Here is a 27408-nt window from a genome sequence, read left to right on the forward strand (position 1 = left end):
GAGAGTTCCATACAAATTCTCTCACATTCTCTCCCATAGAAGCCAACTGTCATTCCAATGTTCCTTCTATCTCGCCACAGGCGTACCAACTTATCATTTCTTTGATGCAAGGTAGATTATATCAGTAGGGCTCAAAAATCGATTTGCCATTTTCTGCTAAAACAATCAGCGTAACCCTTGTATTGTCAAAATATGTAAAAAGCAAAAAGCAAAACCACCTGAGCGGTGGCCATCCGTGGACAATGCGAAAACAAATTCCTTAATCTATCTACAATTCCTGCATTAGGATTATCTAGAAACATTAACACCAACCAAAATGTAGTTCTCTCTTCTCTTGTAAAGAAAACATTTTTAACTTAAATTTTAAGATTTTCCTTAGACATCATTTTTTGTTGAGCGCCGGTTCTCAGCCGATAGCGCCGCCGCCGCCGATAGATAATTTGACTTACGCCGCCGCCGAATTTTGAAGAATCGGCTCAGCCGATTTCAGCCGCCGCCGATATTCTAGAAAAAAATTACAGCCGCCGCCGAAAAATATAGACCGGCGCCCGGGTCTAGTATGGGTGGGTCAGATCCCTTGACTGTTGTGTACATATTTGAAAATTTAAATGAAACAATTAAAGGCGTTCCTAATCGAGTTAGTTTTGATCAATAATCAGCAATGGATTTACAGACGTAATTTACTGACTTCAATTCCACATTTCAAACAGAACACTACCACTGTTGAACTACTCGACAGATTATCCTCGTTTTCAAACTCGACCTATAAAATCGAAATGCGCTTCTATTGAAACCAAATTAGTTAGGTTCGAAATTACACACTCTATCGTGTTCAAAAACATTTACTGACGTTATGCTTTGTCCACAGTCCACTTAGAGCTTATAGTTAAGGGCTCGTTTATGGATGACGAATGACTGGACTCGAGATTAGGGCTGCCCAAATAAGTGAACCCTAAATGTTTGAAACATGTCGTTTTATCATTTTAGTGTATTTAAATTTATTATAAATTTGACTTTACAGTTGATGTGTAATTTGAGGCTCATTTAGTGCTGACAATAAGAACCTGTCGCGAGTTTAGGGTGTTCTCCCGATTCGATTTAAAGCTGGTGAATTTCGCGACAAAGTTGATGTCGACGCGGGATTTGTCATCATCGGTGTTCAGTTGACGATCAATCTTGCCGAGCTACGAAAATGAAAAAAGACAGGTTTGCTGTACCTTACGTAGAATAATGCAAAGTGTCACTAAATTCGAGGACACTCAACAGGATAACAACGAAATAGAATCACTATGTTGTGATTTGCATTCCAAATTTACATCTTAGCACTCAGAATTTCGCACATTTGAAGACTTTCCTCACGTATACTGCAATAGTCCGTTGATAAAGCGCAACGATTAAATTCCGAAAATTCTAATTTTCTGAAAAACGGTTCAGCACCTGGACGAGACTTGATAGGCTGTCAAGCATACCATACACAATTTTTAACCTCAGATTCCTTCTATCTCGCCACAAGAAACTTATCATTTCTCTGCCAGCAATAGAAGAAAAAAAACGACAGATTTTTAAATGCGTAAAAATGGAGATTTTTATTTTCTAATCAGAAATTTGTATTCTTTTTTCCAACGACTGAAGATTTGATACTTTGACGCCTCAACCAACACAGGAAACTAGACACTTTAGATCAATATCGACTTCTTCATGTGGACGAGCAGCTGTTAAACAATCAGAAAATTAATCATTTGAAAACTACATCTCTAATGAAAATTAGCAACTAAATTATTCTTGTTTTAAGATGCAACGATTGTTCCCATTGATAATAAAGAGTTCTACTCGAGCGGTATTACACCATGTCCAGAGCGTTAGCAGAGGACTTGACGCAGTCTAACTTCCAAAAAAAGAACGAAGAAAATTTTTTGAGACGCGGCAACTATATATAGGCGAGAATTTAAGTTTCTTTCCTTTGGCCTGTATCACCACAAATCCTATTCTATCTTATTCGCGCTTCAAATACGAGCAAAACGAGCTATCACTCGACTATGTAGCTTTAAAATTTCCGGAGACACATCGTTTTGAAATTGTACACTTTTCATACAAAATACACGAAATTGACTTTTCCCAAACAATCAAAATCTTTCAACTTACTCTGTATGTTTCTATCCCAACAAAAATCTCTTCGAGAAAAGTGTGACGCAGTCTTTGAAATACAATTTCTAAAATGAATGATATCGCTAGAGTTGACGCTTTCAGCTTCGTTACGCAAAAATTAAATTTTACACCCAATTAGTTCAAACAAGCTGGCTTAGGTTTTCTCATCACCTGCCAAATAATTTTTACAAAAAAAAATTTTGACTGGAAACAACCAAAATTTTACCAAAAAAATCTGTGTCGCATGTGGCAGATAAATTTTCTTGCTGGTCTGTTCCTGAACATCTGCAACTTTGCGACGCAGATTTTTCTATCTATCGACGGTCGATCTCGGAAACTAGTCAGCCAATCTCCATGAAATTTTGCAGGAACCTCAGGGTGGGCATAAAAATGAAATTGTGATACGCCATCATCCCAGGAAAAACCAGAATTTTGTTTTATTGGCCTCGAAGTGGTTTCTGAGTGTGGTTTTCGAGGGTCGGGAACGCGTTTTCGGCTGTAGCTCAGCTGTAGTGATACCTACAGAGACGTGTGACCCATCAAATGAAAGGTATTCGCAACACGATTCGAACAAAAAAATAATTTAAAAAATCGGGGCAGATTCGTTTGAGCTAGAGTGATTAGAGTGACCAAATTTTGAGCTACTCGAGCGTAGGATGAAAGGAATAATATTTTTTTGGGTTATGAGAGATAGAGAATTACTTTCTTCGGCAAAGTCTCAGAGTTTCACGAGTAGAACAGAGGGGCATATGTGAAAAAAGTCGAAAGTTGGAAATGGGTGAGTTAATTATGCTTTTAGAGGTATTTCTTGAATGGTGACAGATAGAGAATTACACTGAGGAAAAAGATTTCAAAACTACAGCTGCATAGATCAGCTATAATTGGAAATGTTTGGAAAAATTACCCACAGAAAGTAACGTATTGCCTGTGGTCAGTAATTTTGGAAAAAGTTACTCAATGACGGTAATTTTTTAAGAAATTACCTATAGCAGACGCTCTCATTAATTACCTGCTACGGCTAATGTTGGGTTTTTCGAGCAGTTCTGAATATTCAGGAAACGTTTTCAAAATAAAAAACGAAATCTTTCGAGAAAATTGGACAACAATTACGATAGAACTTTAACACGACTTACTTATTGTCCGCTTCTCGAAATTTTTAATAAAAAAAAACGAAATTGGCGGGAACTAGTTATTGTAATAGACTACACGCTGCAAAAATATGGAAGTCATTCGATCTGCTTTTTCAGTTCAATTTTATTTCGAGGGTTCTTTTGAATTTCGACAGACCGAAATCGGTGCTATTTTTTTTCGGGACTTTTTATATTTTTATATTTTTATATTTTTTCGGCCGTTTATCATCGAAGGTAATATTTTCTTCGAGGTACTCGACCTCAGATTTCCTACGAGCCCATACACGTCCGTGTCCTCACCACCTTACGGAAATGAAATCCGGCTGATCAAATAGCGCCGATTTCGGTCAGTCGAAATTTCTTTAAAAAAAAAACTTTGTCTTCCAATCTAAGAAAAACCGGCGACTCGGTTGGGTCAAAAAGTGTCGGCGGGTCTCTAGCCTGTGCTCGTCGAACCATTTTTCTAGACTTTCTTAATATTTTTGAATGCTCCCCAATACGGCACGATTTTCATTTTTACGCAATTATTGTCGCAATAATATCTTTCAATTATTAATGACACATTACGTGTTGTATACACAGTTTTCATATGTGCAAATATCTCAATGATGTAATGTTACACCCACAATACAGCTACTACAGGGATGTATATTACCTATCAACGGGAATATGCGTTGTGTAGCTTACATTAACATAAGGCATTTGTAGCATACATGTTCCATAGCTCAGGTGGATTATTCTGGACTGGTGATCGAGAGGTCACTGGTTCGCGCCCCAACAACGCAAGTTTTTATTTCAAATAACTAATTATTAATAAAAAATCAGTTTCGTTTCATTTAAGCTAAAATTCAGTTTAAAATTAACTCGTCGAATATCAAAATACTCTCCAGTACTGTGAAATATAACTCCGAAAGGCATGAAATATTTTCTTTTTAAATTATTGAGTTAATTTTGAACTGACTTTTATCAGAAATGAAACCAAAATTATTTTTATTAATATTATTAAAAACGAGCCGTCAGAACAGTCGGAGCGTTTGCTGCGACTGAGCCCCGTACGAACCCTTACATCTATTGCGCACGTGACCCTAGTTCGTCCGTAGCCCTACTCTTCCCGTAAACGTCGGTAAAGTAAAATTCTAATGAAATTTGTACGTCTTTAAAATTGCGCATAGCGCAATTACGAAGCCCCGTACGATGTTCCTTTCAAACGTAACCAAATTGACCTACAATTTCCTCAGTCCTATATTAACCTATATTTACCTATAAATAAACAATTTACTGATAAATATGCTAGTATATAGCTCAAAATAACTATCTATACCGTTATATAGCTCAATATAGCTGTATATATTTATAAATAGATATCCATATTTGGGATGCTTGAAACACCTCACACACATAACCAATCACTTCCCACTGATCAATAACTTTGTAAGTATCATTTTCACCGATTTATATTGTTTTTACAAAAATCCAAAATGGCGGCCGACGGCCATTTTGTTAGGAGGTGGAAAGTAGTACGGCTGCTTTACATTCGTTAGTACCTTTCAAACAAAAAAAATCATGAAATTCGGTCAAATTTTACTCGAGATATTAACAAAAAACACCACCTTCACTCTACGGCCGAGTAGCCTCATATAAGCTCACTCCAAGAGACCTAGCTCACGCTCCGGTGAACCGAATTTCATGAACTTTTTTTTTCCTGATTGGTACGGTCAATACCTATCTAATAAAGCAAAATCTATCTAAATCCGTTCAAATTTGGCCAACGTTCAAGCAAAAACGGGTTGCCGCCCTGTACCTAGTTCACACCAAGGGGTCTAACTCACGAGTCGGTCATCCAATTTCCATAAACTTTTTTTTTCGTCGATCGGTATTGTAAATACCTTTTATTTGACGTATCACTTACAAGTCTAGCCTTTAAATGGCCAGAGATATCTTCGGAAAACAGTTAGGCACTTATTGGGCCCCAGCTCCGGAAGGGTCGACCCAAAATCGCCCATCTTCGAACTTAGCCTAACTATTTTGACTATCTTTCAGGGAAAAAAAAATTTTGAAATCGGATTTGATTTACTCAAGATATCGACGTGACAGACGGACGGACAGACGGACGGACGGACGGACAAAATTTTTATTGCGGATTCGTTATCTATGAACATAGGCAAACACTTTGCCCTTACCGTCTGCTTCGAATTCCATCAATTACACACGGCATAGTAATCCTATAAGCCCCTTCGTACTTCGTACGGGGCTAAAAGTCTGCGTCGCATGTGGCAGATAAATTTTCTTGCTGGTCTGTTCCGTAACATCTGTTACTTTACGACGCGTCAACTCTAACTATATCTAGATCATTCATTTTAGAAATTGAACTTCAGAGACTTCACACTTTTCTCGAAGAGATTTTTGTTGGGATATCAGTCGTTGTAGAAGTGTAGTCAACACTGCTGACGAAATTCGAAAATTTTGAAGAAATTCGAAAATTTGACAAAATTCGAAAATTTGACGAAATTCAAAAATTTAGCGAATTTCGAAACTTTGACGAAATTTGAAAATTTGCTTTATTAGATAGGTATTGACCGTACCAATCAGGGAAAAAAAAGTTTATGAAATTCGATTCACCGGAGCGTGAGCTAGGTCTCTTGGAGTGAGCTTATATGTGGCTACTCGGCCGTACAGTGAAGGTGGTGTTTTTTGTTAATATCTCGAGTAAACTTTGACCGAATTTCAATTTTTTTTTATTGAAAGGTACTAACGAATGTAAAGCAGCCGTACTACTTTCCACCTCCTAACAAAATGGCCGCCATTTTGGATTTTTGTAAAATCAATATAAATCGGTGAAAATGATAATTACAAAGTCACTGATCAGTGAGAAGTGTAGTTTGTGTTACATTTGAAAGGAATGTCGTACGGGGCTTCGTAATTGCGCTTTGCGCAATTTTTAAGACGTACACATTTCATAAGAATTTGACTTTACCGACGTTAACGGGCGCAGTAGGCTTACGGTAAGAGTAGGGCGACGGACGCACTAGGGTCACGTACGCAATAGATATACGGGTTTGGACGGGGCTCAGTCGCAGCAAACGCTCCGACTGTTCTGACGGCTCGTTTTGGTAAAATTTTGGTTGTTTCCAGTCAAATTTTTTTTTTGGTAAAAATTATTTCGTGTTCTTTTTTGAGTGATGAGTTTCGATTTAAAAACGAGCCATCAGAACAGTCGGAGCGTTTGCTGCGACTGAGCCCCGTACAAACCCGTATATCTATTGCGTACGTGACCCTAGTGCGTCTGTCACCCTACTTTGACCGTAAGCCTATGCGCCGGTTAAAGTAGTTAAAGTAAAATTATTATGTAATGTGTACATCTTAGAAATTGCGCATAGCGCAATTACGAAGCCCCGTACGACGTTCCTTTCAAATAAAACAAAAAATTCAAATAGCCCTAAAATTTTAATTTATTGAGTATAAATACACATAGGGCCTAGTATCGGCCTCAGTCCGAGGATCCAATTTTATTTTTTTTTTTCAACTACATTCTATTCGGCCTTTGATTACCTTCCAAATGAAACAAAAAATACGGAAAACGGATGAAATTTGCTCGAGTTATATGTAAAATACACATAGGGCCCTAGTAGCGGCCTTAGTCCGAGGACCCAAATTTAATTTTTTTTCAACAACATTTTATTCGGCCTTTGATTACCTTCCAAATGACACAAAAATTACGAAAAACGAATGAAATTTACTCGAGTTCAATGTAAAATACACATAGGGCCCTATAGTAGTGGCCTTAGTCCAAGGACCCAAATTTAATTTTTTTCAACAACATTCTATTCGGCCTTTGATTACCTTCCAAATGAAACAAAAATTACGAAAAACGGATGAAATTTGCTCGAGTTATATGTAAAATACACACAGGGCCCTAGTAGCGGCCTTAGTCCAAGGACCCAAATTTAATTTTTTTTTCAACAACATTCTATTCGGTGTTCGATTATCTTTCAAATGAAACAAAAATTACGAAAAACGGATGAAATTTGCTCGAGTTATATGTAAAATACACATATGGCCCTAGTAGCGGCCTTAGTCCGAGGACCCAAATTTAATTTTTTTTTCAACAACATTCTATTCGGCTTTTGATTACCTTCCAAATGACACAAAAATTACGAAAAACGAATGAAATTTACTTGAGTTCTATGTAAAATACACTAGGGCCCTATCTAGTAGCTTTTCACTTCTAAGGCCCAAACGAACGGTCCACTCACCCGATTTTAAAAAACTTTTTTTTCCTGGATTGGTATTGACAATACCTATCATTTGCCGTGTCATTTACATTTCCATCGTTTATTTTGCCATAAATATCACCAAAAGACCTTAAATCACTTAGGTGGCCCTAACTCACGAAGGGCCGACCCGAATATGCCCATCTTCGAACTTAGCCTCACTATTTTGACTATCTTTCAGGGAAAAAAAATATTTTGAAATCGGATTTGATTTACTCAAGATATCGACGTGACGGACAGACGGACAGACGGCCCAAATTTTTATTGCGGATTCGTCATCTATGAACATAGGCAAACACTTTGCCCTTACCGTCTGCTTCGAATTCCATCAATTACACACGGCATCGTAATCCTATAAGCCCCTTCGTACTTCGTACGGGGCTAAAAATATATTTGGCAGATTATGAGAAAAACTAAGCCAGCTTGTTTGAACTAATTGGGTGTAAAATTTAATTTTTGCGTAACGAAGCTAAAAGCGTCAACTCTAACGATATCATTCATTTTAGAAATTGTACTTCAAAGACTGCGTCACACTTTTTTCGAAGAGATTTTTGTTGGGTTGTGTCTAACATAATCAAAGTGTTCAGTGTTTTCGAATCTAATTGAAAAATACGCAACTTAAAGTGTTTGCCATATTGGTTCATTACAAACATTGAAATTATTTCTAGAACAAAACTGGACGACACTTTCAGTTTTGTAATTTCATTTTGTTGAAATAACTTAAATGATTTTGCTACATTGAACTCACGCCACTGCAAAATTTAGGTCCAAAAACACAAAACATCCTTAACTATTTTCGTTTTTATATTGAAAGACATAAAATATTTCAGATGATGCATTCTTCTTCATGTGGCTGCACCCCCCGAAAATTCGTTTTCCGTGAATGACTGAAAGTCCTACAAGTCCTACTTGTTTCATGCACATTATCTTCAATCTTTTTCGATTGAGGCTATAATCAACAGTGTAAAATCCCGTTTTTCTCAGGTAGTTTCCAGATCCTTAGTCCTACATAGCCCATCTTCGAACTTAGCCTCGGGATTTTAATTCCACACAATTGAAAAAGGATTCATCCAAATTGGTTGAGAATTACTCAAGTTATCGTGCCTTCAAGACAATTCTTCACCAATATTTAACGTTTTTCATACCATTTCATACATTTCCAATCACAGTGAACTTTTTTGTTACCCACGTATTTCGGTATTTTCTGGAGGAGTAGGCTGTGAGTGTGGATGGTCGTGAAAATTTTTGCTCCTTGAAACTAAATTTAAAATCAAAATAAAATCGTCTAATTATCACTAAATATTAATTAAACCGTCTCGAAAGTATCTTGGACGGATGCGCCTTGCTTAACAGTGAAATTTGCACGAAGTGGCTCTTTGTTTTTAAACTTTCGCAGTAGACTAATTTTCTGTCTGGCTTCATAAAAGACTTGAAGATCGCGATACCGTAGTTGAGGATTACTTAAGTCAAAAATTGTGATGCATTGTCGCACGGGAAGATATGTTTGAAGATTGCGATAGATGGTTGCCCCGTCTTGGCTTTACTTCGTATCCCACTCAAAAATGCATAGGCGAAATTTCAAGCACTACCAGTTATTTTGAGCTCGAGCAGTTGGTTCATCTCCCCACTGCCACTTACGATGGGGATCCATTGTGTGGATCCTCGATTGGACTAGAATGATCTTTGGACTGTTGGAAGCTTTTTTTGGCTTGATTGTGTCAGGTCAGGTCAGGTCAGGTCCCACGTATTTCGGTATTTTCTGGTATAAGAACCTGACTTTCAGTCAAGGAAATAAAAGAAACTTACTTGTGGGTGGTAAATATTCATTATCTGGTCGTGGTCGTGGTGGTGGTCGTGGTGGTGATGGTGATGGTGGTAGTGGTGGTGGTGTTGGTGGTGTTGGTGGTGGTGGTGGTGGTGTTGGTGGTGGTGGTGGTGGTGGTGTTGGTGGTGGTGGTGGTGGTGGTTGTGATGTTGGTGATGGTTTTGGTGATGTTGATGGTGGTAAATATTCATCATCTAATTTTGATGGTCGTGCTGTTGTTGTTGGAGATCTCGCTTTTTGACAAAATAAAATTGTTTCTTAATTGATGAAGTCTGCAGTTTTTCTCTTCAATAATAGTACATTATAACACGATGTGATAAGGAGAGTCATTTTTGAGTATGTTATTAGAGGTGTGCGCCAGTCAAAAATTCTCGGCGGCGGCTAGCCGAGTGTAGATGTGCCGGCGGCGGCGCGCCGAAAACGATATTTCTCGGCGGCTCGGTTCAGCCGCGGCGCGCCGATATATTATGAATAATTTAAAAAAAAATCTAAAAATTCATAGAAAAGTTAATGTTTTTACAGATAGTTAGTCATAAGAATACCTACTTCATTTCTAATACAAAAATTATGAGTTCCTGTGAACTCTGATGTAAAGTCAACAAAGTTTAATTTTTATTTAGTGAAACATACTAGACATCAAAATCTGAAGTGAAAGCATTTTCGCTCATAATGTCCACAGCTGGGCTTGAACTAGCAACCTCTGGTTCATAAATCCAGCGCCTATCCAACTCGACCAACTTCATTTCTTTCAAATGAATCTTTGGAAATTTAATTCGAAGATACCAATAAACTGGTTTTGCTAATAGTCGAAAGAACAATGAAACTTCTAAAGTTCGTTGTTAAAAACTAATTACTTTAGTGGCACGACTCGAGTTTATTTTTCATAAAATGCAGAGGGATGGCCCATAAAGTACGTAACTCGAAAGAGTCACAGGTAGGTCTGGACATATTGTTACAGATAGCGCAAAATATTCATAACTATATGGAAACGTAATTACGAGATATAATGATAAGTCTGGAAAATGCAGATTCTGTGGATCGCAAGAGCTTTAAAAAGTTTAGTTTAGTTTAATTTACAATCCAATCGACGTTATTCATTCCACATACGATTTACACGTTATAATAAATACTGTATGTTCTACAGCCACTGAAGATGCCATCCAATGTGATGCGCGAAATATTTGGCAGAAAATAAAGACAGACAAAATACTGAGCTACATCGTCTTTTCTTCAAGGAGTGGAATTTTTATCACTCAAAAAAGAACATGTATAATAAATACGTAAATGTCGTAAAGTTGGTAAAGTCGGTCCTAGGACTAGTCAGTAGTGACTCACTAGAGAGTAAAAAAAACTCTTCTTGAAATGCAAGGTGAGGTAAGAGTCGACTAAAATTTCTTTTAAAAAAATACAAATTCAACACAAGATATTTGTAATATGACATTAAGGCATATTGCGATTTTAATTTAGTTTTAAGTTGACGTAAAACGAGGAAATTATAAGGAATTTTTCCATACAAATTGTATTGTCAATCGACTTATAAATCGAATGTTTTACGGCAAATTATAATAATAAGTAAAAATCGCAATTTTCTTATCATTCCACGCGCTTTCTCAGAAGGAAGTTTACGTTAAACATACATGATGTTTAACAGCACTGATCGAACCGTTTTATATCGATGGAATATTCCATAATATGGAATCCATATACCTAAACAATAATAGAAATTATGCTTTTAAAAGACATAACGCGTTAAGAACGAAGATTTGCGATTGCAAGAAACGCTAAGCTCCATCGGAGAAATTTAAAATCGTGATATTTAGTTGAATGATGTCCTAAACTTATTTTGTTGTCCAGCTGATGAAAACAGTCGGCGGCTGGCGGCGGCTGGCGGCGGCTGATGTCATATTTTTGTATCGGCGGCGGCGCTCGGCTGAGTACCTCCTGCTGAACTCGGCGGCGCACACCTCTATATGTTATACATGTGGGAACGAGTTACCGTATAATCGGTAGGGCGAGTATTATATGTCAATTAGATGTCGAACGATGATGCTCATCGTTCTCTCAAACAACGAGGTTAAATGTCGTAGGCGAAACGTAGAAAGGACAACACTTGTATTTCACATCACTGTGAATCAAATAAATAATTGTTCATTTTATGGAATCGGTTGGCGTTTTTATTCAATGAGAACTTCATCGTTTTCTATATACATATACCAAGACGAACACAAACAAACAATATTTACAACGAGTGAGGCGGCTCACTTGTTGTAAATATTGTTTGTTTGTATTCTTCTCGGTATATGTATAACATACTCAAAAATGACTCTCCTTATCACATCGTGTTTTAATATACTATTATCCGCCTAGAACGATAATCTCGATGTTGTCTCTGTAGGGTAAATTTGTTTATCTTGATATATCTGTTTTCGGCAGATAAAATGGCGTACAGTGGTCAACATCTCGTTTGTCTCGTTTAATAGGAATTCCACGTTTTCAATGAATTCCACACAGCTCACACTCTGTTTGAGTGAGATGCGCTGTGGTTGCCAAGGGTGACAATTTGGATCATCAATCTTCCAAATCGTCAAAATAAACATTTTAGACAGAGGTTAAGCAAATAATTTTTTAATATGCAGTCCATCATTCTTCGAATTTGTTTAATACTTAATTTATGGTTTAATTAAATATTTGTTTAATTACTTGTTTGATATTTAAGAGCAGTGAACCCTTTGCAAATTTGTAGCCTTCATTTGGGCGGAGAAATATTCGTTTTTTTTAATGATTTCTCTGAACCAAACTCTTTTTTAAACCATTAAAAAATGTTACTTTTAAAGGAAAATTTGGTCTGTGTGTGATAACTTATACCACTTGAAGAAACCTGAGCAGATTACATAAATTTATTCAATCTGTATCCAAGTGTGTTAAGTTATGACTCACAATGAGTAATGGGTTTTCAAGAAAAAAGATTTTAGTTCAAACAAATCATCAAAAAAATGAATTTTTTGCGCCTAAATATAGGCTTAAAATTATTGTTGTAGGCATAAAAAATAAATTTTGAATAACTTACGTGGCGTTTGTGATGGCGAAATAGGATCTGTGATTTCTGAGGGAGAGTCAGAAAATGGTATGTCCGGTTTTGGATAGTTGTAATTAGGGCTAGGAGAAGCCGTAGCAAAGGCACACAGCAGCAAAACTATTAACTATAAAAAAACAGTTAAGCTAATCTTACCTTTGTTTAAGTGGATTGACCATATTTTCGAGAATGGTGGAAAGTAGAAAATTCCAACAGAGAGTAAAGTTTGCAAGAATTGGACTTGTTTTATATTCTACAGTCGAAAGGTAAATGAAGGAGAGTTGACCTAGTGGAAAAGTGATCTTAAGTTGTCCGTGTGGGATATATTTTTTTGTCCCTCTAATTTATTCTTTTAAAAAAGCAAAATTATTTTTTTCATCAGCAAATTTATTCTTTTTTTTCTTCAATTTTATTACAGTGAACGACATCTCAAATGTCTCACTGACAAATTTTTCTGAGAATTTTATTGTGTCATTGCAAATTCACAATAACATTCTCTGAAAAAAATGACAGTGAGACATTTGAGATGTCGTTCACTGTAGTTTTACTTGCAATTTTATTCTTTTGGCAGCAAATTTATTTTTTCACATCTGCAATTTTTTTTTTTTTTTGTAAAGCAATTTTATTTTTTTGCATTCAGCAAAATTTTTTTTTTGGAGCAATTTTTAACAGCAAAATTATTGTTTATTGTTAGGCAAAATTATTCTTCAGCGATAAGCAAAATTATAGTTTTGGAATCTGCAAAATTATTGGTTAGTGAGAGGGAAAATTATTCTTTAGCAATAAGCAAAATCATTGTTTCGAAATCAGAAAAATTATTAATTTTTTGGGACAATTTTCAGCTGCAAAATTCAGCTTCGATAGGCAAAACATAGCTAACGCCGACCCGTACGAAACACCTATTCGTATCAAAAGCCTTTACTGTGAAACTCTTCATTTCTTTTACTTCATTCTCTGCTGAAAAGCTATTCGCCCTTTAAAATCACTTACATTATCATTCTTTGCCTTGTTCATAAATTCCTATTTAAACAGCTAAAAAAACGGGTATAAAAATGAGAAAATAGTTCCATTCATGTGGAAGAACTCAATATTTTCTTCAGTTTCTCAAGATTTTCCGCCGTAAAGGCGTTTTGTTGGTTCCTAGGGAATTCATCCTTTTACGAAATGTAACGGAAAAGAATTTAGTTCGTCCCTACAGAATCCTTTTTTTTTACGAAATGAATACCAATTTTCATTGCGCATAAAAAGCGTTTTAACACGCCGAGCGATCCGGCCCATCGCCCCGGAGCGAAGCGGAGGGCCGCAACGCGAGCCGGGCGCCGGAACGGTGTTGGTAACTTAGGAGTAAATTTTTTTTCTCTCCCATCGTCTAATAATTAGTCTGTGTCATTCATTGTACCGAAAATTTAAGCTTCTTCTTCTACATAAAACTTGAAAGTCAACAATATTGCTCCTGAAGAAAAAATTTTGCAGATTTATTTCAATAATGTGCTCCTCAGGAAACAATAAATTTGCAGACAAAAGAATAAAAATGCTCCCAAAAATTTGCTAGAAATTTTGCAGATTTTTTGACATAATTCCCTTGACTGAAAGTCATGGGTCTTACGGATGATGAACACTCTAAAATGTCTGTCACACAATGTTCACTACTATGCTATGATTGAAAATACATGAATGTATGACCAAAAACCTTAAATACAGAAAATGTTTGTCACACTTTGTTCATTGTTCATTGTTGATAACACGATAACTATGAAGATAAATATAATATGATAAATATGAAGATCAAGCAAATGAGCATCATATCAACAAGTTTTTCGTGAACATCACAGACGATCACACAACGTAACCTCCAACGCATGCACAAAACGTAAACAAATTGGACTGTGGAAGTCTAAGAACGAACAAAATAGCCGATGATTTTGGGAAACTTCATCGCTCACGCATCAATGTTTTCTTGGATTTCGTGTTTGGATGTTGATAGCCGCAATTATTTTTAATAATCAGGCCCGAACTGATCAAGTTTAACTAAACGGTTCGCCGGAGTAATTAAACCGACAAAATATCAACACAAAGGAGCCGCACCTGTTACACATTGTAACCTCACGGCACTATTACAACCTTCCACATCAACTCTACAAATTAACAAGAAGAAAATACAGCCATTATGGATCATATCAACGTTGGATGCAGTCTGAATATTTACCAGATCAACATTGAGGGAGCATCTTCGTCGAAGTCAGAATACCTTAGCCGAAAGGCTGTCGATCATAAAGCTGATGTAATTGCAGTTCAGGAGACACACATAAACAGAGGAGAAGAATATCACACAAGAGGATTTGTGAACGGATACAAAGTCGTCGCATATTTGCTGAGTCCAGTGTATGGATCTGCTACGTACGTTAGAAACGATATAGCGGATGTGAAAGTGTTGGAATCGAGCAGCGAAAATGATATCTTTAGGATTGTGATCGAAGTAGCTGGTCACATCATAACCAATGTTTATAAGCCACCAAATCCACTTTGGACGACTGTGCCTGTACCGAACAACTTTTTGCGCCATCCATCCATCTCCTTGGGAGATTTTAACAGCCACCATTTAAGTTGGGGATATAACTCAAATGACGCAAATGGAGATGCATTGAAAGAATGGAGTGATTCACAGAACCTATTCTTGGTTTTCGACGCAAAAGACAGATCAACATTTTTCTCAGCTAGGTGGAGACAAGGATATAATCCCGACCTTTGTTTTGTCTCAAGAGACCGCTTTGACCGACCGCTGCCAGTGTCAAGAAAAGTGTTGGAAGATTTTCCCCGAAGTCAACATCGGCCGATCTTACTGCAAGTAGGCAAGAAAATCTTTTTCGCAAAGACCAAGCAAAAGCCAAGGTGGAATTTTACAAAAGCCGATTGGAGTAACTTCGCCAAACGAGTTGACGCTGCTATACGTTTTATTCCTTGCGAATTAAATAACTCCGTCCGATTCCTCGGTATTATCAAGGCTGCTGCAAAACAGTGCATACTCAGGGGGTTTCGGAAAAATTACATTCCCGGATGGACGCAGGAAATGGACGAAATGCTGAGAAATTTTGAACAAAGCGGCGATCCAGAAATAGGAGATGAGCTCCTCGATTTACTGACAGCAGCAAGGAGAGCGAAGTGGGAAAAATCGACGAGCGAAATGAATTTCCAACATTCGAGCAGGAAGAGCTGGAAACTGTTAAGGAAGCTTGGAGAAGCAGCCAATCCGGTGCGTATCGAAAGTAACGTCGACCCAGAAAAAATTTCGTCCAAAATAAAACAAAATTCTACTAAATGCAAGGGAAACAAAATAACTAAACGAAAAATGAAATCCGAGCTGCGTAGAATTAAAGCTGCTCTTCAAGAAAACCCTGATTTGGAACATCCTTTCACCTCTGATGGCTTCATTTAATTCCTCTATATTAAATGAAGCCATCAGATCAACGAAAGGTGGAAAAGCTGCAGGAATCGACGGAATGTACCCCGAACACCTGGGGAATCGAGCGAGAATCTGGCTGCTGAAATTTTGTAACAAGATTTTCAAAACAGCGACTCTTCCGCCGTTAGTTATGAAGGCAAATGTCATCGCGATACTCAAACACGGAAAAGATCCTGAGCTGCCTGATTCATACCGGCCGATTGCACTACTTAGCGTTGTGTACAAGTTGATGGAAAAACTGATCATAGGTCGTACAAAATGTCTCATCGACGATACACTACCACCAGAGTTTGCTGGCTTTCAGCAAAATCGTAGCTGTACAGAACAAGTCCTCGCTCTAACATCGTTTATTGAGGCTGGTTTTGAAATGCAACTGAAGACGTCAGTGGTGCTGGTGGATCTATCGACGGCCTACGATACTGTGTGGAGACTGGGCTTCATGGTCAAATTTCTCAAGGCCGTCCCGAGCAAGAAAATTGGCAATCTAGTGAACAGCATGCTCAGCAATCGCTACTACAGAGTTTTCGTCGGTGAGTCCAGTAGTCGATGGAAGAAACTCAGCAACGGCTTTGCGCAAGGTGGGGCGGCTAATCCTGCATATTTCAACCTATATATCAATGACATGCCGGAAACGATGTCAAGGAAATTTCCTTTTGCCGATGATCTGGCATTGGCAATGCAAACTGTCGATCTTGCTGACGCGGAAACGATCTTAACTGACGATTTGGAAACAATGGACAAATTCTATACGGATTGGCATCTGTGCTTGAATGCAGAAAAAACGGAAAGTTGTGCGTTCCATCTCAACAACCAAATGGCCGACGCCGAACTGAACATTCGTGCCAGAAACGAGACGATTAAACACAACAAAAACCCGAAATACTTGGGAGTCCACCTAGATCGACCATTGTCTTATCGGTTTCATTCTGAAAAGCTGAATCAAAAACTAAAGTCACGAAATAATCTACTGAGGAAAGTGGCTGGCACAGATTGGGGAGCGAATGCGCACACGCTACGAACTACGGCACTGGCACTCGTTTACTCGACGGCTGAATATGCGGCGCCTGTTTGGTACAAATGCGCACACGTAGATAAAATTGACACGCAATTAAACGAAACCATGAGAATTATCACGGGGTCAGTGCAATCAACGCCACGTCCTTGGCTACCGGTGCTGTCAAACATTGCTCCTCCTGAACTGAGGAGAGAAAAGGCCGCTCAGAGAATCTGGTTTCAGTGTATGAACGACCAACACGCCGACAGATTGCCGATCGTAAATGACTTGACGAACCCACCACCGCATCGACTCAGTTCCAGACGCCCAATTTGGAAGGATCATATTGTCACTGACGAACACTATTCCATTGAGGAGCGGTGGCGACAAAAATGGATGGAATGCCCGGATTTTGAAAACAAATTTCTCATCGACGACCCAACCAAAGCTGTTCCTGGCTTGTGTATGCCCCGTAAGCTTTGGAAAACAATAAATCGACTGCGCACCGGACATGGGTGCTGTGCAGAGAAAATGTTTCAATGGAGTTATGTGGACTCTCCATTGTGCGATTGCGACCGTTCATCGATACAATCAATGAGTCACATCATAAATGACTGTCCTGCTAGACGATTCTCAGGTGGCATATCTGAGATACATTCAATGACTACGGAATCAATTTTGTGGTTTGAAAACCTGGATTTGAATTTATGAAGTGAGTGACTTAATTTATCTGTGATATTTTCGTTTGAGCTTAATTTGGTCTTTTTTGTTGTCTTTTTTTTGTTATCTTTTTGATAGTTTTTGGTGTAAGAAGTTTTTGTAATTTGGAACCATACGCATAAATAAAAACACGATAACTCGATTAATTCTCAATGGATTTCCAAAAACTTTTTTTTATTCGACGGGGAATTTAATTCCTGAGATTAAGTTCGAAGATGGGCTATAACGTGCGGGAGATCTCTAAGGAATTCTTAAAACAATTTTTGTCTTGTCGCTTGATAACACGATAACTTGAGCAATCCTCAACGGATTTCCAAGAACTTTTTTTATTCGACGGGGAATTAAATTCCTGAAGTTAAGTTCGAAGATGGGCTATAACGCACGGGTGATCTCTGAGGAATTCCCAAAAGAATTGTTGTCTTGTCGCTTGATAACACGACAACTTGAGTAATTCTTAACGGATTACAAAAAACTTTTATTCGACGGGGAATTAAGTTCGATGGTGGGCTGCAACGAACGAGTGATCTTACAGATATTCCCAAAACGTTTTCCTCTCGTCGCTTGATAACACAATAACTTAAGTAATCCGCAACGGATTTCAAAAATAACTAGATTATCTGTCTATATAATATAATAGTCATAGAGGTAGACTACCTAGAGGAATTATGCCCCGAAATTCATTGAAAAATTATATCACGAAAACGTCAACTTTGCTTTATTTTGACATTATGGGTCTCTTTACTTTTGACATTAAGAGTCCCATAATAGTCTCCTTATCATACGAAGTATTTTAGAAAATTTCAACGAGTGTGAGCTTTACAAACAGAGCGAAGCAAGGATTTCCATAGAAAAATGTTAATCGACGAGGACTAAAATTCCTGAGGCTTAGGATCGTTGATGGAAAGTATTTGAGCACTAAACTAGACGTTATTTCGAAAAGATTTTTTTTGAGTAATTTTAAGACAAGAGTGTGTGCTTTGCACACGAGTTTCATTTTTGTTCAAGCAAGAAAATATTTTCACCACCGTTTATAGCAGACAATATCACTTAAGGCCAGTTCATACTCGCATACATTTTTGCGATATATGCGACCATGAACTGGCCTTAAGATCGTTTGAAAATGTAAGGCATAGCTCGCCTTGTTTTTTAAAACTTTGTTTTGAATAAAATAAAAGGAATGCGCAATTTATAAGAAAATAAGTAGTGCGCCGATTGCCGTGAATTTAAGAATTCTTAACGCGTAAAGGTGACAACTGGAATTCTTAAATTCACGAGAATCGACGCTCAGGTGCAGATTTTCGTATTTTCGCAACTGCCAAGTTACGAATATTTAGGGTTACGATCGCATGAGAATCGATGTCGCAAAAATTGATTGAGAAAATCACACAGTCAAGGGACCTGACCCACCCATAAGGTGGGGCCTAGTATTTCTGCTGAGAGAACAATAAATCTGCTGCTTAGGCACTAATAAATTTGCAGATGAAAAAAATAAATTTGCTGCTGCAAAAAAAATACATGCCAATATTTTAGGGTACGGTGACTGTATCGATACAGTCACCGTACCATAAAATATATCACTGTATCACTGTATGCAGCAAACATAAGTGTAACCATTACTTACTGTCGCGAAAGTATTAGTTTCTACATGAAACGTAAATAGTCGACACAATATGCTAAATGCTAACAAAAGTTCACTGCGGAACTGCCATTCGTTTTAGCAATCAACTTAATATTTTCAAGGTCACATTATGAATATATTTGTTAGCTAGGCTGAGTAATAATCGTAAAAATTCAGATCACCCAAATCACTTATTTGGTTGGAAATTCACTCAGTTTCTCGTAAATGTTTTCAATCATAAAATGCTACATTTTCCTTTGTTTAATCGTTCATTGTTTGCTTACCATATTGCCTCAATATCCACAAATTTGAATAATTTAATTTCAACAAATGATTGTCAGAACTAATGAAGATCACAAGTGGTTGTCGAATGATTTCGCACCGTATTTATAAGAATCCTATGTGTAAGTCAACAACATTAACAACAATTTAGAGGTGGCACCGATGAGGTTAGCTAATTTTTAGGTCTTTTTTCTTAAAAAAAGAACCTATTGTAGACACTTCATCTGTACGTCCGTCCGTCTGTCCGTCCGTCCATGTGTCTGTGTCACAAATTATAATTATGGCGATTACACAGCCAAATACGTGACACTTTGCTACTATGAGCAAATCAACACCAGGCAAATCATTATTATTTGTTATCTGGTAACCGATACCTCAGAGTTGACACTGCAATTCTAAATTTTTTTTATTGGTGACGACCAATATTATAATTTACTACCAAACGTAATTTTCGGCAGAGATGTGTACTATTGGAGAGCTGCACACCAACTAACGAAATTATTCTTCCTGCTAGCCTATTTAAAGCTTGAATTTTTGGTAGTTAACTACCAAACTGGTAGTTGACTATCTTGCTGATAGATAGATGGTAGAGATGTTAACTGTTTAAGAGCTGCACACCGACTGATGAAATTATTTGGGCTGCTTGCCTATTTATAACTCACGTATTTGGTAGTTGGTATCTCGAGAAGTGAGAAAATTGAGATAAAGAAAAAAGACCTCACTAGGCTTATAGCCGGTCTATTCTTGTTTCTATTTTTTTCACTTGGGGGCCGTCCATAAAATCCGTCAGCGTTTTCTACTGGATCTTCGACACCCCATCCCCCTTACCACACTATGTCCGTTTTTGAGTACCCCCCTTCACCGAAGGACGTCCACTTTAAGTTAAAAACGAACGGAGTAAACAACCCCCCTAAGCGCGGACGTCCTTTATGGACGACCCCTTACTTAGCACTAGCATCATTCACATCAACCATTGTTTCATCACTACCATATAAATGCAAAATAACACTCAAATTTTGAATAAAATCATGTGGTTTTAGCGACAAGAAGCAAGAAGCAGCACGGTGACCTTCAAAAAAATTTATTCGACCTTTCGTGGACAAGACATGTTTTTAGTGGTTTTAAATTACTGGGGAAATAAATAAAACTCCTTTAGGGATCGTCCATAAAGGACGTCCGCAAAACCTTACAAAGTTAATTTCGCAATACTCATATATCCTGACACTTTTTAACCATTTTTATGTGGCCTACCCCCCAAAATACCCCACTAAATGGGGGGATAGGTCACATCAATAAGTGTATAAAAAAATGTTTTTATGACAGTTTTCGACGATTTTACTTTATTCACTTTGTAAGGTTTTGCGGACGTCCTTTATGGATGATCCCTTATTGATTCCACGGGTGAACTTTTAATTTATTAATAAAATTAAATTTTTTTTAAGTCGAATGCATTTCGAAAGATCTATTTTTCATCATCAGCGACACACAACTAAATCAAAACCCAATTATCAAAGTTCAAGTTCAAGTTCAAATTATACATACATATCCTATCATTACCTTATACAATTGAATAGATACGACGATACATTGCCATTATCAGTGTTCATCAGATCAACATTCGGTTTGATCTTTACATGTCTATGAATGTAGTAACTTTCGTATGCATCTAAACGCATAGGGTTCATTATCACCTTTAGCAATTTTAATTCTTCTTTTTCAAACGCTTCATCAACTTTTTTGAAATTCAAATGTAAATTCGTTAATGCGTGTTCGGTCACTGATGATTTCTCTGGTTTGCTATTTTTGATGCTCGAAAGATGTTCTCTGTACCGTATTTGCAATTGTCTTCTTGTTTGGCCGTAGTAAATCGATTGACAACAACTACAGGTGATTTGGTAAATGCCAGATTTTTCCAATTTTTTCGGTTTGTCTTTAGTACTTCCGAGAAAATTGGAAAGTTTACTTTGGGTCCGGTAAACAATTTGTAACTTCTGTTTCCGAAATATCGATTTAAGTTTGTTTGTTATTCTGGGAGCGTAAGTCAAACAAACCCTGTACGGCAATTCTTCTTTCTGTTGTGAATTGGAACCAACACTACAAATGTTGAATTCACAATTTCCATCAATCAACTTTACTGTCGTACCAGAGGAGAATGGCCAGCTTGCATTTTTGGATTTGTTATTGATACGGAAGAAAAACAGAGTTGAATTGGCAGTTTATCATAAACCAACGAGTACGCAACGTTTTATACCATCGACGTCACATTGTCCCATTCAACAAAAAATGGCTGCTTTCCATTCAATGGCTCATCGACTGTGTAAATTGCCTCTCTCAATCGTCACACTCGTAAAATTTTTACAATATTCTCTTTGAGTCATTTAATTCCATGTATTTGAAAAAAATCTTCAAAAATTAGTTGAGATAATTCATCTTATATTGCCTGCAAAAATTTAACTTTTTTATTAAAATTTCTTACACTTTTTAATCAAAGTGTGCTAATGTGATAACAGGCATTTTGCTGGCGTAAGATGTAGTTGTAAAGGGAGTAAAAAACTACCTACTTGATAAATGACAAACAACTTGATAGTCAACTATCAAATTTGATAGTCAACTATCAAGTTGTTAGTCTGCTATCAAATTTGTTAGTCAACTATCAAATTTGTTAGTCAACTATCAAGTTGTTAGTCTGCTATCAACTATCGATAGTCAACTATCAAGTTGTTAGCCCAAATAGCAATATAGGTCTGAGGTTGTAGGTTGCAGTAAATCTTGCAGCAAGAGTTGTGTACAAGTTGAATTACATCCTTACAACGTTGCGGAACAGTTGCACCAAACTGTTGTAAACCGGGGTTGAAATTTTGTTCTTATAACTTGGTGCAACAGTAGATTAATCGTGGATTCCACTGTTGCGACCGAGTTGAAACAACAAATATAAGTTTGTTGTATAACATGTGTATCAACAGTTTACAAAATTGTCTTATAGCCTTTGAAACAACAGTTGTACAAGCGTCTTGTAATATGAGGAATAACAGTTTACAGAAGTCTCTTGCACTGTGTGAAATAACAGTTACATTTCAGTCGTATCAGCGCTGTGCAACATTGGAAACAACAGTTTATATTTGAGTATTGCGTATGAAATAACAGTTGTGTTACTATCATATAAGCGTCGGGCAACATGGGAAACAACAGTTGCATATTAGGGTTGCCAGCGTTGTGCAATACGTCAAACAAAAGTTGCATTTGAGGGTTGTGCAATATGGGAAACAACAGATGCATTACAGTTGTTAATCAGTTTATTTTTATATAGTTAGTTAGTTAGTTAGAGTGGGTGAAGCGAAACTTCAGCACCTAAGCCTCTAATGGGCCTGTTGTGCATACCCACAGGGTTACCTAAATCCTAGCTGTGCGATTTAGATAATCCAAAATATTGCTGCGCGGAGGGCTCCAGATTATGTTGTATGGGAGAATGTAGGCTCCAAAGCTTTCAGCTCTAGCTGAGATGTAAGCGGGGCACTTACATAAAAAGTGTTCGGCTGATTCTATGTCTCCGCAGTTGTTGCACAAGCTACTTGGGGATAGGCCCATAGTGTGCAAGTGCTTATTTAGGAAGCAGTGGCCAGTGAGAATGGATGTTAATCTCCTTATGTTTTTTCTGCTAAGTGAGAGAAGATATTTAGCATTCTTGGCGTTGATCTTAATGCAGTTTTTTGATTGTCTGGCGTGGTTCGTTGAGTCCCAGTGTTGTTTGAACTGTTTGCTTTTCCATTTAGAGATTAGATTTGTATAGAATGACGGTGGTCCTTTTAGGAATGGTTCTGGTCCGCATATTAGTTTTGATGCACCCGCTTTCGCTAGAGTGTCGGCGATTTCGTTGCCTTGAATATTACTGTGGCCTGGGACCCAAACCGAATTGTGTTCGGCGAGTTCCTGAAGCTTGTCCCTACACTTAAGGACGGTAGACGAGCAAATCTTGTATGCGCTTATAGCCTTCAATGCGCTTTGGCTGTCAGAACAGATCATTACCGACTTTCCTCTGATGTTTTCGGTTATCATTTCCTGGCTGCATTGTGAGATGCCATATGTTTCCGCTTGATAGACTGTGGCGTAGAAGCCTAGCGAGTAGGATTTTTCAAATTGGGTTTGATGACAGAATGTTCCCGCACCTGCACGGTTGTTGAACTTAGAGCCGTCAGAGAACCACGTTACAATGTTTTCATTTGTAAATGATTCGTAGTTTAGCCAATCGTCGCGAGATGGGACTTCTATACTAAATTTATTATCAAATCGAAAAGTAGGAACGATTTTGTCATGAGGCAGGGTGAAGCTAGGCGTTTCATTTAGCATTGTTTTCCACAAGCTAGCGTGACCCATATTACTTTTTGTTAGTAGTGAGGATTGGTTAAGTCTAATACACGTATTTCTGGCTATTGCTTCTACGTGAATGTGCAAAGGCGCGATATTAAGTAAGGCTTCAAGAGCGATTGTGGGAGTTGACTTCATTGCCCCTGTGATGCTTAGCAGTGCAAGTCTTTGAATCTTTGCAAGCTGGTTCTGAACGATAGCTATGTGACATCTAGGCCACCAAATAAATGCTGCGTAAGTGATCATGGGTCTTACTATAGCAATATAGATCCATAGCATAGATTTCGGGCCCCAATTTTTGCCAATCGCACTTCGGCATCTCCATAAGGTTGCTAATGCTTTGTGCAAGCGGTATTTAAGGTGAGGAATCCAGTTTAGTTTGGGATCAAGTATGACGCCCAGAATTTTAACCATATGGGAGAGCGTAATCGCTTTGCCGAAGATAATTGGAGCTTTAAAACCTTCAATTTTTCTTTTCTTAGTAAATAGTATGAGCTGGGTTTTCTCAGCATTCACCTCCTGGCCCTGTTGATTACACCAACTTTCAATTAATCTGAAGGCCGACTGCATTAGGTCACATAAGGTGCTTACGAATAAACCAACTAGCAGAATAGATAGATCATCGGCAAAACTTTGAGAGAAGTAACCTGAATCGTTCAGTAGTTTAAGTAAGCTATCTTTTACTAAAATGTAGAGAAGTGGTGGCAGCACCCCTCCTTGTGGACAGCCTTTGTAGGCAACGATACTCATGGTGACTGGGCCTAGACGCGCTGATACAACTCTACTGCTTAACATGGCATAAATCCAGCTAGTTGTGGTTCTATCTGCGCCGTGCTCGTAACATGAGTTGATAATGGATAAGTATGTCATATTACTGAAAGCGTTTGATAGATCAATGAGTCCTCCTAGAGCGAATTGGTTGTGGTTGATTGCATTTTCAGCTCTGCTAACGAACTGATGTAGTGCACTTTCTGCTGATTTTAGAGGTTGGTATGCGTGTTGATTCGGGTGGATTGTGAATCGTTGCAAGGCTCCATCTCTAAGGTATCTATCTATAAGTTTTTCTAGAGTTTTAAGCATGAATGAAGTAAGACTAATTGGTCGGAACGATTTAGCTAGAGTGTAGACTAGCTGGCCAAGTTTAGGAATGAAAACTACTCTTGTTCCCCTCCAGATTTGAGGAATGTAAATGAGGCTGATACTAGCTATAAACAGTTCGTATATAACGTCTAGTGTCAGGTGCAAGCTTTTCTGTAACATTAGTGGTATAATTTCATCTTCACCTGCCGTTTTGAGAGGGATGAATGACTCAATTGCCCACTTAATTCTATCTTTGGTAACGATTTCCTTAGCGATCTCTCTGTCACCGACTGAAAGGATATTATGGGGTATGGGAAGAGATACTGCCGGGTGGTTCGTGGACGACGAATCTGGGAAATGCACCTATGGCAGATGTTTGAGGGTAGAAGCCTCATCGTCGGTATACTCCCCAGATGGTAGTTTCAGGGTGCCAATTGCGCAGTGGGGATCTTTGGCCAGAGATTTGACTAAGAGAGTAGCTGCTGAGGATGTGTTTATAGACGAATATGCCTGCTTGAGTACAGATCTTTGATTTTGCCTAATTGCCCTATTGTAAACTCTTTGTGCTGTACGCTTCAGCTCTTTAGCTTCATTGTTACGCTTGGCTTTGTTGAAAGCTTTCCTGAGCTCTTTCCTGAGTTTTTTAAACTCAGTTGTAAAGAAGTTGGCTGATCTGCCTGCCTTGATAACTTTTTCAGGACAAGAGGCTTTAAAGCTATTTATAATAGCTTTGCTAAGAGTGGTGGCAGCATTGTCCAGTTCCGATTTAGAATTAATATTTTAAATAATGGGTACGGAGTTCGACAGATGTTCACTGAATTTATTCCAATCCGTACTGTAAGGGTTCCGAAATTTAGCTAGCTCTATGTGGTCTGTTTTGATATGGAAAGTGATGCATCTATGGTCAGATGTGAGCACCTTGTCAGCACCCTGAGCACCCTGAGATTTTGTTGCGACGGATTGTTGCCCCGTGTGGGGGTTGATTCCCGCGAGCTGGTTACACTGGATAGTTCGACGGGCGAATTAGTCGGATTTATTGTCACCGACAAGTTATATAGTTCGTTGGAGATGTTGTAAATAGATTGGTCCAGTACCGGCGTGGGATAATCCGTTAGGTTTTCGTATCCTTCGTTCAACAGGTGATCTTCTAGTTCCTCGGGTGATAGGTTGTCTTCTAAATTGTATTCCAGTTCTACGGGTGGCGAAGCGTTAGAGGACTCCGATGACATGCTCAGGTGACAGCGAAGTGATCGCAGTGATCTGTAGAAGAGTTTATACGTAGATGTTAGTAGCCACGTTGTAATATTGAGGTTAGGTGCGTTATTCGCCTTGCCGATGATGGATAACTGGCACATTTTTCGCTTGTACTTACCGCAAAATGTGATGAGCTGTTTGATGAACAGGAAGCGAGCCTCGTAACTGCTTATCGTGCCGATTGTAAAATAAGATTCCGTGCGGTTGAAGGCGGGTGATGCGCACCGAGCAACTACAAGATTCGAAATGAACGGGAGCGATAAGTTTACTGTCCTGAGACTTAAAAGAGAGCACGTTTCGCTAGTGAAACGGAAAAAAGAGAGCGAATTTGTGGCAAATTCGAAAGAGCAGCCGAATGGCGGTTTAACGATAATTATTGTTATGGTACATATGTGAAACTTACCATTGCTTCTGTAACGATGACATCGATTGTCCGTTTGTGAGAGCTTAGAACGAGAGCGTAACCTTTGAGCATTGCAGAACGGCAATGTATGAGTAGGCGAGTCCGTCTCATTTATGTGATAGTGGGGTGTGACGTCATGGCCGACCGAAACATCTATACATATAAATCTGAACATCGGCGCACCACGACGCCCCTCGGAGCACCTCGGAGCACCACGGAGCACCTCGGAGCACCACGGAGCACCACGGAGCACCACGGAGCACCAAAGGGCCTCCTAGGGGTCAGCCGGTCAGCCCTTCGAGGCCATTTTTAGAAATCGGCCTCCGACGAATCATCCGGTCAGTCCTCCGAGGCAGATTTTCAAACTTGGCCTCGAACAGATCAGCCAGTCAGTCCTCCGAGGCCATTTTTTGAAATCGGCCTCCGAGAAGTCAGCGGGTTGGCTTTCTGAGGCCGTTTTTCAACATCGACCTCTGACAGATCAGCCAGTCAGCCCAGCGAGGCCCTTTTGAAAATTGGCCTCCGAGAATTCAGTGGGTCAGCTCGCCGATGCCGTTTTTTGAATCGACAGATCAGCCGGTCAGTCCCCAGATGCCGTTGTTCAAAATCGGCTTCCGATGGAACGGCATGTTAGGCAGTACAAGGCGATTTTGAAAAACGTCAACTAACGCCATTTTTCGAAAACTACATTTGAATCTCATTTAGTTTTTCAAAATCCGTCTCAGATGAATCAGCTAGCAGAACCTAAGAGTGTGTTTTTCAAAACGTTTTCGCGACAAAATTTACAAAAT

The 27408-nt window shown here is 38.4% G+C and overlaps 1 protein-coding gene and 1 long non-coding RNA gene across 2 annotated transcripts; one reads left to right on the forward strand and one right to left on the reverse strand.

Annotated features, from left to right (window-relative positions):
- Window positions 1-1574: 1574 nt before the first annotated feature.
- LOC119084711 (vegetative cell wall protein gp1-like) lies at window positions 1575-19841 on the reverse strand. Its single transcript, XM_037194791.1, has 4 exons — window positions 19521-19841; window positions 12439-12571; window positions 9353-9604; window positions 1575-1712 (listed from the first exon to the last, which is right to left on the reverse strand). The coding sequence occupies exons 1-4, from the start codon at window positions 19521-19523 to the stop codon at window positions 1651-1653; spliced, it is 450 nt and encodes a 149-aa protein (XP_037050686.1). The 5' UTR covers window positions 19524-19841; the 3' UTR covers window positions 1575-1650.
- Window positions 8156-12100, forward strand: LOC119084713. Its single transcript, XR_005089120.1, has 3 exons — window positions 8156-8395; window positions 10746-10751; window positions 12090-12100. It is a non-coding gene; the product is annotated as an uncharacterized LOC119084713 (long non-coding RNA).
- Window positions 19842-27408: the final 7567 nt, after the last annotated feature.

The sequence above is a fragment of the Bradysia coprophila genome, unplaced genomic scaffold, assembly GCF_014529535.1.
Source record: "Bradysia coprophila strain Holo2 unplaced genomic scaffold, BU_Bcop_v1 contig_88, whole genome shotgun sequence".
NCBI lineage: Eukaryota > Metazoa > Arthropoda > Insecta > Diptera > Sciaridae > Bradysia > Bradysia coprophila.